The 13,139-nt window shown below is 50.1% G+C and overlaps 1 protein-coding gene across 1 annotated transcript; it reads left to right on the forward strand.

Moving 5' to 3' along the window:
• The first annotated feature begins 5,111 nt into the window (after positions 1-5,111).
• LOC130130939 (keratin-associated protein 9-1-like) lies at positions 5,112-5,913 on the forward strand. Its single transcript, XM_056300803.1, has 2 exons — positions 5,112-5,116; positions 5,262-5,913. Exons 1-2 carry the CDS (start codon positions 5,112-5,114, stop codon positions 5,911-5,913), a joined length of 657 nt encoding a protein of 218 aa, XP_056156778.1.
• Positions 5,914-13,139: the final 7,226 nt, after the last annotated feature.

A 13,139-nucleotide genomic window follows, 5' to 3' on the forward strand; every position in this document is an offset into this window, starting at 1 on the left:
AACAATCTAGTTAAAACCCCACTGCCATCTCTCCTAAACATCTCCATGCCTCCACAGGTATGTCATCTGGACCAACTGCCTTTCCACTCTTCATCCTCTTCATAGCTGCCCTCACTTCCTCCTTGCTATGCCACCGCACTTCCAGATTCACTATCCCCACATCATGCAACCTTCGGTCTCTCTGGGATGACCCCCAACGTTGGACACAACCCTGGGGTTCGAACTCAGGACCTTCTTGCTGTGAGGCGACCGTGCTAACCAGTGTGCCACCGTGCCACCTTGTTCAAAGTTCATCATATTAGACATAATTGAATCATTATGATGCAAAGACATTGCTAATACATTTAATAAGACTATGGAAGGTTGTAAATAAATGCATTCACTGACCTTTCACCATATCAGGAAGGTCATTCTTCAGGTCATCACTGACAAGGACATCATGGTGAAGCCACATCACTGAGAACGCTGGGTCCAGGACAGCTCTTCTGATGTAGAGTGGGTCTGCAAATGGCAATTCTACTTCTGGTGCCGCTGATGACATTCTGACGTTTACAAAGATCCCTCAGAATCTCTTCTCGAGCGAGCTCTGGAGGCTCTTGACCATGCTTCCCAGGAAGTGCACCTGCTGTTTTAGTTTCTCCAAATGGTGGTTTAGGTATAACACACCGGGGAGAAGAGCACTGATAGTCACAATCTTCTCACCCTGTGTGAGATCGGTGGCTTCGGTAAATGGCTGTAGGACATCGCAAAGCTCCTTCATTAGATTCCACTTCCTAACTGAAAAGACTGGCTCATTGTGGCCTGTGCCCTGAACAACACGGCACAATTCCTGATGGCTGAATGAGAGCACTGCTTCGATTTGTGCGAGAATTGAATTCCACCGCATGTTCACAGTGGCAGGCTCCCTCGCTGCCCAAACCTGTCCTCAAATGCATCTTTAAAGGTGGTAGATGTATGCAGCAGAGAGCTCAGTTTGTAGCATTTTGCAAAGGCGCTGTTCATGATCCTTGCATCCTTGAGGCCGTCACCAACAGCTAAACGCGGCGTATGGGCAAAGCACTGTTTATGTTTAGCGCCTCCTCTGGTCAGCATCTAGTCCACAGTTTCCTGTTCGCCTCTGGATAGGTCTTCACACAACTCTGCATCGTCCAGATTGTCATCATCAGTGACTTTGTCATCTTCCTCTTGTGGAAAGCACACAGCAAATGCTCATTTCATATTTGTGGCGTTGTCGCAAATGACGAAGTCGAGTTTTTGTCTGACGTCATATTCGTCACATGTGGAATCGAAGGCTTCCGATATTCTTCCTCCTGTGTGTGTTCCTTTGAATCTATTGCAGGCCAGCAAGTACGAATTCAGCTGAACTCCCTCGGTTGTTGCCATTACATGGACAGTGACTCCCAGAAAGCCATGCGTTCCCCTGTCTGACCAAATATCCACTTTACCGATACACGCTCTGCACTAGCCAGAATCAGTTTTATCTTCTCTCGGGTCACCGCAACAAGGGATTCTACCTTTAAGGTCGCTGTGCTGCGACAGACAGGCAGGTACTTGGAATCAGCCACAGACAGGAAGTGTCGGAAATGCTGGTTCTCTGTTATTGAATCCTATGTCAATACAATTTTACCTTCATATAACAAATGAAGACAGTGTTCTTGGTCCAGTCCAACAACACATTGCATGCACATAAAACACAACACAACGTAAAATATCACACAACACATGCTACTGAAATACACTCTGGACAAACGGGGTTACTAAACAAACAAAGCAGGCAATAGGCATAGTATGTTCCGTGTGTGTGTGTGTGTGTGTGTGTGTGTGTGTTCTAATCTCCTGAGTATTCAGCCCAAATACATCAGCTACACCTCTCTCTCTCTCTCTCTCTCTCTCTCTCTCTCTCTCTCTCTCTCTCTCTCTCTCTCTCTCTCTCTCTCTCTCTCTCTCTCTCTCTCTCTCTCTCTCTCTCTCTCTCTCTCTCCTTCTAGTATCACTGTGGTCCAGTCCTATTTCGTCTATTGGGCAGGGATTGAGTCAGCGGTGGTGCATGACGAGACTCGTAGCACCCTAAGTAGTAGAAACACCACAGTACCACCTGGGGGGGGGCGCTGTATCTGAACTACAGGAAGAGGAGCTCACTGCTCCTCCAGGTATCATCAGAGTCAAACACAGACCAGACTAGACGAGAGAGTAGACCAGACCTGACTAGACAAGATCAGACTGGACCAGACCAGACCAGAAGAGACCAGAATAGATTAGCCCTGACTAGACAAGACCAAACCAGACCGGACCAGAAAACAGACTAGACCAGAACAGAACAAAACAAACTAGAATAGACCAGAAAACAAACCAGACCAGAAAACAGACCAGAACAGAACAAACCAGACCAGACCAGAACAAAACAAACTAGAACAGAGCAGAAAATAGACCAGAGCAGACCAGACTAGAAAAGAGACCAGACCTGAATAGACCAGAACAAATAAAGAGCATTCTTTCTCCCCGATGACTTTTGTAATTTCTCTCATCTTGTTTGTTCTCAGCTCTGAAAGCTCAGACAGCACTGACAAGACAGATGGGCATAGTGTCCAACAGCCTGACCCCGGCCTCAGGACCCCTGACGACAAACAGCATGGACGTCCCGGATGTCCTCAGACAGGTCCTCAATACAGGCAGTGAGCCAGACAGCTATCCAGCTGCACCGCCTCCCACAGGTAACGGCAGTGATTCAGTCAACCCTCCAATCGGACAACCCCTGACCCTGACTGGACAGACGGGTACAGAGACAGACAGCTATTCTGCTGCAAGACCCCGAATGGAACATTACCCCAACAAACCTGCAGCCCAGGATGCTGCGATACCGGCCGGACAGACAGGCCTTAAATTACCAAAAGCCCTCAGTGAGGTTGAACCGGCATCGCTGACCTACACCACACAGACAGGGGGCGAGGCGGACGGCTACACCACATCAGCACCCCCCACAGATGTGAGTGGGCAGTCAGCCAATGAAACCAGAACCTCCGCTCTCCTCTCCAGCCATCTCCTTGACAATGATGAAGGTGGAGAGATGAAGGCCTTCCCACCCAACTCATCACAACAGATCTGGACTCCGCCTCCCACTCTGATGCCATCCCCTGCTCAGCTCCTCCCTCTGACAGAGGAGGAAGAGGAGCAGACGGTGTCAGAGCCTCCAGAACCGTTCACCGAATCTGAACCAAAGAACCCTACATCCAGTCCCACTGCCGTCACCATCATGCCACCACCCGGCGCCCACTCTGGGAGAACCCAGACGACAAAAACAGCAGCCACGCTGCACCGCAACAAGACAATGCCGGCTCAAACCTGGACTGAGTCAAGTCCGATCCAGCTGCTGGAGCTGCTCACCAACCGAGTTCTGAACTTCAGACGCCATCTGGACCCAAGTCTGATGCAAACCCAAATTCCGACTCACTCTTCTGGGCGGCAGACTGCTGCCAGCATTTCCCGTCTACGCGTGGACTCATCACAGCTTCAGCTGAACACTGGTTCATCTCCGACTCCCGCCAACACCAACCTGCAACACATCAACACAGCTCCACCTCGGGTTTGGACTGGCCAAACCAGGACCAGAAGCTCAGCCCGGGTCTTATTGAGTCCAGCCAAGACCCAGTCCAGCCAAAGCCTCTCAACCCAGATTAACCTGGTTTGGATTCAAAAAACCCAACCTCATAGTGTTGGAGGAGTGTCTGAGGTTCAGAACAGAGCCGGCCTCCTGCAGACAATCCAAGCTGAACCAGAACCAAAAGCCCAAACCTGTACTTCCCCTCCCCCATTCACCTCACAGAAACCCAACCCTTTCTCCTTTCCTTATACAGAGAATGGCATCAAAGCATTCCATCGCAAAGACCCAACCAGAGAGCAGATTCCAGAATCACCAGAAGCTCCTCCTCCCTTCGCCACCTCCTCCTCCCATCCTTCTCCCACTTCTCCTCTTCCTCCAACTTTCACTCCATTCCTGAGGTTCAAACCTTCGTCCGTCTTATCCACCCATTCATCTTCCACACCTTCCTCCTCCTCCATTCCTCTCGTCTCCCCTTCTCCAATCTCCATCCCTCCTCTCTCCCCCACCTTGCCTCCTCTGTCAGTCCCCACCTCTCAAACTCCTCTCTCATCCTCCTCTTATACTTCTTTGTCGTACTCCTCCACCTCACCTTCTCCCTCCTTCTCCTCAGATGCTTTGCCTCGTTCCTCAGCTCCTCTTTCCTCCCCCTCGCCTTCATACAATATTTCTCTTCTTTCATCCTCTTCCTCTATTGTTTCACCCTCCTCGTCCTCTCCTCACCCCCCATCCTCCTCTCCTCACCCCCCATCCTCCTCTCCTCACCCCCCATCCTCCTCTCCTCCCCCTTCCTTGCCCACCTCATCCTCAGATCTTTCTTTCTTCAGCTCTGTCTCCCTCTCTGTTACCTCCCCTCACCCACAGCCTTCCCCTGCTCCTCGCCGCTCTCAATCCTACCCTCTCTCCACCTCCTCCTCCTCCACCCGTATGCCCTCCCCTAGACTCACCCCGGGTCAAAGGTCACTGATACTGGAGGTACTGTTGAACTCTCCACATCCTATACCGTTATCCGATGCTGAACATGATGACCTCTTCCATCTGCCAAAACCCGGAGCGAATCTTCAACCAGACGCCGATCGCCGTCTGAACCAGAGACCTCCTAAAACGAACCCGTCCGCCTTCCATCCCCGACCCGGATTCCCAACTCCCCCCGGGCGTCCGGAGATCTCTCCCGGACACGGTGCCTGGCGGGAGCGCACCTTGCTGCTGGGCGGCTCGGCCGGTTTGGGCGTGGCGCTGGTGGCGGGCATGAGGTTCGTTTACCGGAAGGCCTGCTGTAAACGGACGGCGGTGTCGCTGAATGACGGAGGGAGCGAGTACGGCAGGGAGGAGAGAGGAGGAGTCATCCGTGTGCAGGAGTGCGGGGACCTGGTCCGAGTCCGCCGGATCCGAGACAACAGCTTCGTACTGTTGGCAGAGTATGACATCCTAACCCCTCCTGGAAACTGAGATGTGTACACACACCCACACGGTGTACTGGCTGAGGTAGTACATGTATGTAGTTGACCCTGGAGAAATGAAGTACACACGACTGTCTTGTCAGTAAATACTGTGTTAGTGCTGTTGACCGTGTACAGGATGAAATGTTTCCCCCTGCTGGAGCTGTGAACACCTGCTCTTCTCAAGTCACGGCAGCAAAGACAACGTTTGTGGCCTTCTGAAACAGATCTGCTGTTGTCGCTGGGCGACGGCACCCCTGCTGCACCCTGCTGCACCCCTGCTGCTCCCTGCTGCACCCCTGCTGCACCCTGCTGCACCCCTGCTGCACGCTGCTGCTCCCTGCTGCACCCTGCTGCAACCTGCTGCACCCCTGCTGCACCCTGCTGCACCCCTGCTGCACGCTGCTGCTCCCTGCTGCACCCTGCTGCACCCCTGCTGCACCCTGCTGCACCCCTGCTGCACGCTGCTGCTCCCTGCTGCACCCCTGCTGCACCCTGCTGCACCCCTGCTGCACGCTGCTGCTCCCTGCTGCACCCTGCTGCAACCTGCTGCACCCCTGCTGCACCCTGCTGCACCCCTGCTGCACCCTGCTGCAACCTGCTGCTCCCTGCTGCACCCTGCTGCTCCCTGTTGCAACCTGCTGCACCCTGCTGCAACGTGCTGCACCCTGCTGCAACCTGCTGCACCCCTGCTGCAACGTGCTGCACCCTGCTGCACCCCTGCTGCACCCTGCTGCACCCTGCTGCAACCTGCTGCACCCCTGCTGCTCCCTGCTGCACGCCTGCTGCAACGTGCTGCACCCTGCTGCAACCTGCTGCACCCCTGCTGCAACGTGCTGCACCCTGCTGCTCCTATGCTCACGTCTGTGTAATGCATAGACACGATCAATAAAGAGTCATTTCAAATCTTCTACATGTAAATCTGCTTTTTGATTAAGTTACTACAGTGGTGGTACAGTGGCGTAGAGGTCTATTCCGTTTGCCTACCAACGCTGGGATCGCTGGTTCGATCCCCGTGTTACCTCCGGCTTGGTCGGGCGTCCCTACGGACACAATTGGCCGTGTCTAGAAAGCCGGATGTGGGTATGTCTCCTGGTCGCTGCACTAGCGCCTCCTCTGGTCAGTCGGGGTGCCTGTTCAGGGGGGAGGGGGAACTCCCACGCGCTACGTCCCCCTGGTGAAACTCCTCACTGTCAGGTGAAAAGAAGCGGCTGGTGTGGTAGTCTGCAGCCCTCCCCGGACCAGCAGAGGGGGATGAGCAGAGACCGGGACGGCTTGGAAGAGTGGGGTAGTTGGCCGGATACAACTGGGGAGAAAACGGGGGGGGGGGTCTAAAAAAAAACCCCAACAAATCCCAACGCCCCGGTGCAGTGAGGGGGACACTGCTGTGGGAGATGCCGTCCTTCACACGAGATGTTAAACCGAGGTCCTGACTCACTGTGGTCATTAAAGACCCCATGGCACTTATCACAACGAGTAGGGGGGGTCCCCGGTGTCCTGGCAACATTCCCAACCTGGCGCTCTCCATCTGGCCACCTCATCACCCCCCCCCCCATGTAATTGGCTCAATGGCTCCTCCCTCTCCACCTCAAGCTGATGTGTGGTGAACATTCTGGCACAAAATGGCTGCCGTGCACCACGCAGGTGGTGCTACACACTGGTGGTGGTTGAAGTGAGTGACCCAATGTGAAGCGTTTTGGGTGGATACCAAAGTGCTATCTAAATGTAACGATTATTGTTATTATTATTATTATTATTATTATTATTATAAATGTGCAAAAGTATTGTTCTACAACGGGCACAAATGTGGCACCTCTGGGTTGAGGCGACATACCTGCTGCGCCCCCCCTGGTCAAAGTGTAAACTACTAAAGAAGACCCCCTGGCCAATCGGCCCCCTTTAGTCGAGCGGTTAGCGGTGTCGCCTCGTGGTGCAGTACAACGCTGGATCGAATCCCGCAGAGGGCGGAAAAATAAGCTCGATTACACTGGTGGCGGCTGTAGGAGCCGGAAGTGTGCAGATCCTCATAAATCTCTTCGGAGCGCGGGAATAAAGAAGCGCGAGGGCGCACTTCCGGAAGAGGGTGACTACTGTAAACTACTAGGGAGTCGGCCCCCTTTAGTCGAGCGATGTTGCCTCGTGGTGCAGTACAACGCTGGATCGATCCCGCAGAGGGTGGAAAACTAAACTGGGTTACACAGAGATAAAGCTCTTCTTCCTGCACATCTTAAACAAGACGCTACTGAGAAACGCATCACACGCCGCTGTCCAGACATTCGGCCCTATGACTTCGTCGCCAGGAGAGGCTTTGTTGACGTAGTTCTTCACGTTGGTGATTTATGGCAGATTTGATGCAAAAGGTGTCCTACCTCACCCAGCCACTGGATTATGAAATTAGGAGCGCCAATCCTGATCAGCTAATCCTGATCAGCTAATCCTGATCCTGATCATGGCCTACACGGCCTGATGAAAGGCCATGTATTATGAATTGTGGCCTACACGGCCTTAAGAGAGGGTGTGTAGGCCTAGTTCTCAGCTACACTCTCACACCCTGTTTAGCCCTGTGATGGTCTGGAGGCCTGTGCAGGGTGTCTCCCCGCCTGCCGCCCAGTGACTGCTGGGATAGGCTCCAGCAGTCACTGGGCGGCAGGGTGTCTCCCCGCCTGCCGCCCAGTGACTGCTGGGATAGGCTCCAGCAGTCACTGGGCGGCAGGGTGTTTCCCCGCCTGCCGCCCAGTGACTGCTGGGATAGGCTCCAGCACCCCTGCAACCCTGAGAGCAGGATAAGTGGTTTGGATAATGGACGGATGAATGAATAAATCCTGGTCAGTGCATTAAAAGACACAAGGAAGCAAAAGCAAAACAACCTCAACAAAACAAACGACCACAGCCAACAACACGTCTTCTAAAACAATATTAAAATAAATAAATACAAAGTAATGTTGCCCTAGAATCTACTACTACTACTACTACTTCTTTCGGCTGCTCATGTTAGGGGTCACCACAGCGGGTCATCTGTCACAAATTCAATAACTTTGTGCGGGACTTTAATCAGTTTTAATTATTTACATTGTCAAATTGGACAATAGGTCATTTCAAACAGTCATAAATGTATATTAGTTAATAAAACACTTTGTCTTAACTTATGGAGAACGTCTTGAATTTTCCTGTTTCATCCTCATGAATAACTAAATAGGTGGGATTTATCAAACGTGTATTGATAAATTTCAGTATATTTGAAATCTTATTTTATATTTTATATAGAATAAAATAATTATTTTGCTTTGACTGCATTAATTGGTATATATTTAGCACAGCTTGTGACTCCCTCGATGAACTCACTGACACAGTGACGTCATACATCAGGTTCTGTGAGGAAATGTGCATCCCTACCGAAACAGTGACATGCTACGGCAATAAAAAACCCTGGTTCTCCAAAGAATTACACCTCCTACACTAAGAAAAGAACTGAGTGTACAAAAATGGAGACGGGGATCGATACAGAGCAGCCAAGTATAAGTTGCATGCTGCAATAAGGTGAACAAATTCCAGCTATGCAATGAAACTGGAACAACGATTCCCATCCAGTAACTCCAGAACAATATGGAGAAAAAATCTTAAGGACATGACAGATTACAAAAAAGTTGCCCCTCCTCCACTCCGGATAATGACCCTAACCTCCCAGATAAATTAAATGAGTTTTATTCAAGGTTTGAAAAACCTATTCCACCAGCCATCCCCCCTACTCCTACTCCAATGCCACCTTTCTGGCTCCAGGAGGAGGAGGTGAGAGCAACATTCAAGAAGCTGAACATTAGGAAAGCAGCAGGGCCAGACGGCATCAGTCCTGCTTTGTTGAGTCACTGTGCAGCACATTTGGCCCCAATATTTTCCACCATATTTAACACCTCTCTAAGCCGGCAATGTACAGTCCCACGGTGGTTCAAACTCTCTACCATCATTCCTGTGCCAAAGTCCTCAAAGATCACCTGCCTCCATGACTTCAGACCAGTTGCCCTGACATGTGGCCATGAAAGCATTTGAGCGCATCATTCTGTCACACTTGAAATCTTGCACCTCCCCAGCGATGGACCCATATCAATTTGCCCATCAAGCCAACCGGTCTGTTGAGGATGCAGTTAGCATAGCCCTGCACCACCTGGAATCACCAAACACCTACGCACGCATCCTGTTTATAGACTTTAGTTCCGCCTTCAACTCCATCAACCCACTCAAACTCTTTACCATTCTCTTGGATATGAACTTTGACCCAGCCATAGGCCACTGGATTCAGAGCCTCCTGTGGAACAGGCCACAGGGGGTGAAGGTTAATAACCTAACCTCACACCCTCTTACCCTCAGCACAGGTGCTCCTCAGGGCTGTGTTCTCTCCCCCTGGCTCTTCTCACTTTACATCCATGGACAGTTCTGTGAAAATAATACAATACGCAGACGACACAACTATTGTAGGCCTCATCTCCAACAATGATGAAACCCAGTACTGCACTGCAGGAGGCCAAGCTGTCACTTGGTGTGCAAACAACAACCTTCTGCTCAATACAGCCAAAACCCAAGAACTCATTGACTTCCGATGCATGCCGACTCCCAGAACACCCATACAAATGAACGGAGACCCCATCACCACCACCGACCCTTTTAAATTCCTTGGAACATACATCAGCGATAACCTGAAGTGGAAAACTAACACTGAACCCATCACTGCAAAAGCTCAACAACGACTTTACTCCCTTAGGGAGCTTAAAAAATACCACACCAAGCACCAACTGCTCGTTCTGTTCTACTCAGCCATTACCGAGTCTATCATAACATCTTCTATTACAGTATTATAGTATTACAGTATTATAGTATTACAGTATTATAGTATTACAGTATTACAGTATTATAGTATTACAGTATTACAGTATGGTACAGCGGCACTGACAGTCAAACATGGAAAAAACTGCAGCGGCTTGTCAACAAGACATCCAAAATCATAAGCAACCCCCTCCCCTCAGTTGAATCTAAATGCACTCACCGGACTGTAAAGCGAGCAAAGAAGATAATCTCCGACCCCTCACATCCTGCTCATCACCTCTTCCAGCTCCTTCCCTCAGGGAGGCGCTACAGGTCACTGTCCACTAAGGCTAAACGCTTCACCAACAGTTTTTCCCCTAGCTATGAGAACTCGGAATTCCTCCCTATAGTCCCTTCCTCGCACACCACTGGCATATACGTATGTGTATGATACATACCATTCATCTATTAGGTGTTTGTGTGTGTAATAGGTTCTGTATCACTGTATTGTTTGGTGATAATATGGGAGGGTCTGCTGTTGTCCATCTATGTATTCTGCTGCAGAGTTTTAACATACTGTACCGAGAACAAGTTCCACTGGCCTTGGTCCTGTGGCTAATAAACTATCTATCTATCTATCTATTTCAAAAATGTAGAAAGTATTAAACAAGTTTTTTTTTAATTTCCCCACATATGAGAATCAAAATGACAAGATATATAATGAAAAAGGCTCTGTGAAGGACTAGCTAGCTGTCTAAGGAAGCTAAATGCTAACTTCTGTGTCTTTACAAGGCAAGTTGCCATTAAGTGTTTTACATACAGAAAGCTGTGTGGAGAAATTGGAGTTTTTTAGCTAGTAAAAACGTACTTATCACAGCAGGTATAAACATGTAAAGAAATACCATTTGCTGTTGTTTCCGATGATTGTTTGGTGTTTTTGTATGAAACAGTACAACTTCTCTTTGTAAAACATCGTAATATCTGAAAACTGACCTGTTCAGTGTAAATCACCTGGACTGTCTTCTTCAAACTGTGAAGAAGAATACATCTAGAGGAACAAAGTCATTAAAGGTCCAGAGACTCTGTTCCTGACCAGGTCTTCCACAAGGGATTCTGGGTAATTCTCCCCTGCTGTGGGTAAATTGGTATGGCATGTCATCATGTAAAACACAAACTGTTTTATCAGAACTTGAGTCTCATTTTACCCATCTTTGAACTAGGCCTGAGTGATAATTCTCTATCGTTATTTATCATCTTTCCATGGTATTGTATGGGGGACAAATCCAGATATTGTCATATCACAACACTTTACGCTTTTGCTGTTTAAATCAATGATTATGAGAATCTATGACCAGTCAGTTTTGGTTCCAACCCTCACGTATGGTCATGAGCTTTGGGTGGTGATGAAAGGGTGAGATCGTGGATACAAGCGGCTGAAATGAGTTTCCTCCGTAGGGTGTCTGGGCTCAGCCTTAGAGATAGGGTGAGGAGCTCGGACATCCGGAGGGAGCTCAGAGTAGAGCCGCTGCTCCTTCACGTCAAAAGGAGCCAGTTGAGGTGGTTCGGGCATCTGATCAGGATGCCTCCTGGGCACCTTCCTTTGGAGGTTTTTGTGGTGTTCCCAACACAGAATATTAACCAGTGTGGGTTGGTTGGTTTTGAATGTGCACAGACCAATGTGATTGGTGCTGAATGAGGTGGAGGTCAGCTATTGGTTGTTCCTTAAGAGTATATAAGACAGAATCGCTACCAGGGCGCTCTCTTGGTACTCCGCTCTACTCGGGATAGCTAGGTTGTTACAGCGTAACAGTTTTAGAACAGTATTAGTGTTTCATACACCACAGTTTTCTGGGCACGTCCAACTGGGAGGAGACCCCGGGGTAGACCCAGAACTCACTGGAGGGACTACATGTCCAGTCTGGAACACCTTGGGATCCCCCAGGAGGAGCTGGAGGGTGTTGCTGGGGAGAGGGACGTCTGGAGTGTCCTACTTAGCTTGCTGCCACCGTCACCCGACCCCGGAGAAACGGCTGAAGATGAGACGAAATGACCTAAAACTTCTCACAAAATGAGGGAATATTATTTGAAAACTATATTTTGGATTGACATCATACTTGTATATACTCATATAACATCCATCCATTGTCCAAAACCACTTTATCCTGCTGTCGGGGATGCTGGAGCCTATCCCAGCAGTCATTGGGTGGCAGGCGGGGAGACACACTGGACAGGCCATCTCTCTCTCTCTCTCTCTCTCTCTCTCTCTCTCTCTCTCTCTCTCTCTCTCTCTCTCTCTCTCTCTCTCTCTCTCTCTCTCTCTCTCTCTCTCTCTCTCTCTAGTACAGCTAATTCACCTGACCTACATGTCTTTGGACTGTGGGAGGAAACCGGAGCCCCCAGAGGAAACCCACACAGACACGGAGAGAACATGCAAACTCCACTCAGAGGACGACCCGGGACGACCCCCAAGGTTGGACTACCCCGGGGCTCGAACCCAGGACCTTCTTGCTGTGAGGCGACCACACTAACCACTGTGCCGCCTCACATAAAATTATCATGTCAAACTGCCAATGACTGTTGTGATCTTCACCATGTTGACCAGTAGAAGTTTGAAGTGACTATTTTTGAACAGAACGACAACCAATGAAAGACTTTTTGTTGAAAACACTTATAAAACATAGTGTAGCGAATTCGGGGGCAGTCTGGGAGACCGTCGCCACAGCCGGGACGCGAACCCGTGTCTCCCACTCCACAAGCGACAACGTTAACCGGTCGGAGCCTTTAGTCGACTGGTTAACGTTGACGCTTGCGGAGCGGGAGATACGGGTTCGCATCCCGGCTGCAGCGGTTCCCGGGCTGCCCCCCTGAATTCGCTACAATAGTTAAAGGTTCAATATGTAATATTTTTCCGTCTTTAAATACGACGGCGCTCGGCCCTCTATTCTCTTCCAGTGAGGTAAACGGTGCATCCCTCAACATGTTGATCTCCGGATAAATGTCTTCAAGGCCACGATGGACTTTCCTTTTAAATTGACCAACACACAACCCGTGTGAAGAGCATCCTCAACCTTTCTTGGTGACAGTTTACGATAAGAGTACATTAATTAACATGAATTAATTAAGACCCTCTTCCGTTGCGGGAAGATGGCCGCGCGAATTCACGTTTGTGGCGGCCTCACCCAACACCGGCGTGGGAAGATGGCGGCGGCCTGCCCAACACCGGCGTGGGAAGATGGCGGCGGCCTCGCCCAACACCGGCGTGGGAAGATGGCGGTGGCCTCGCCCAACACCGGCGTGGGAAGATGGCGGCG

Source organism: Lampris incognitus, chromosome 20 (genome assembly GCF_029633865.1).
Source record: "Lampris incognitus isolate fLamInc1 chromosome 20, fLamInc1.hap2, whole genome shotgun sequence".
NCBI classification, from domain to species: domain Eukaryota; kingdom Metazoa; phylum Chordata; class Actinopteri; order Lampriformes; family Lampridae; genus Lampris; species Lampris incognitus.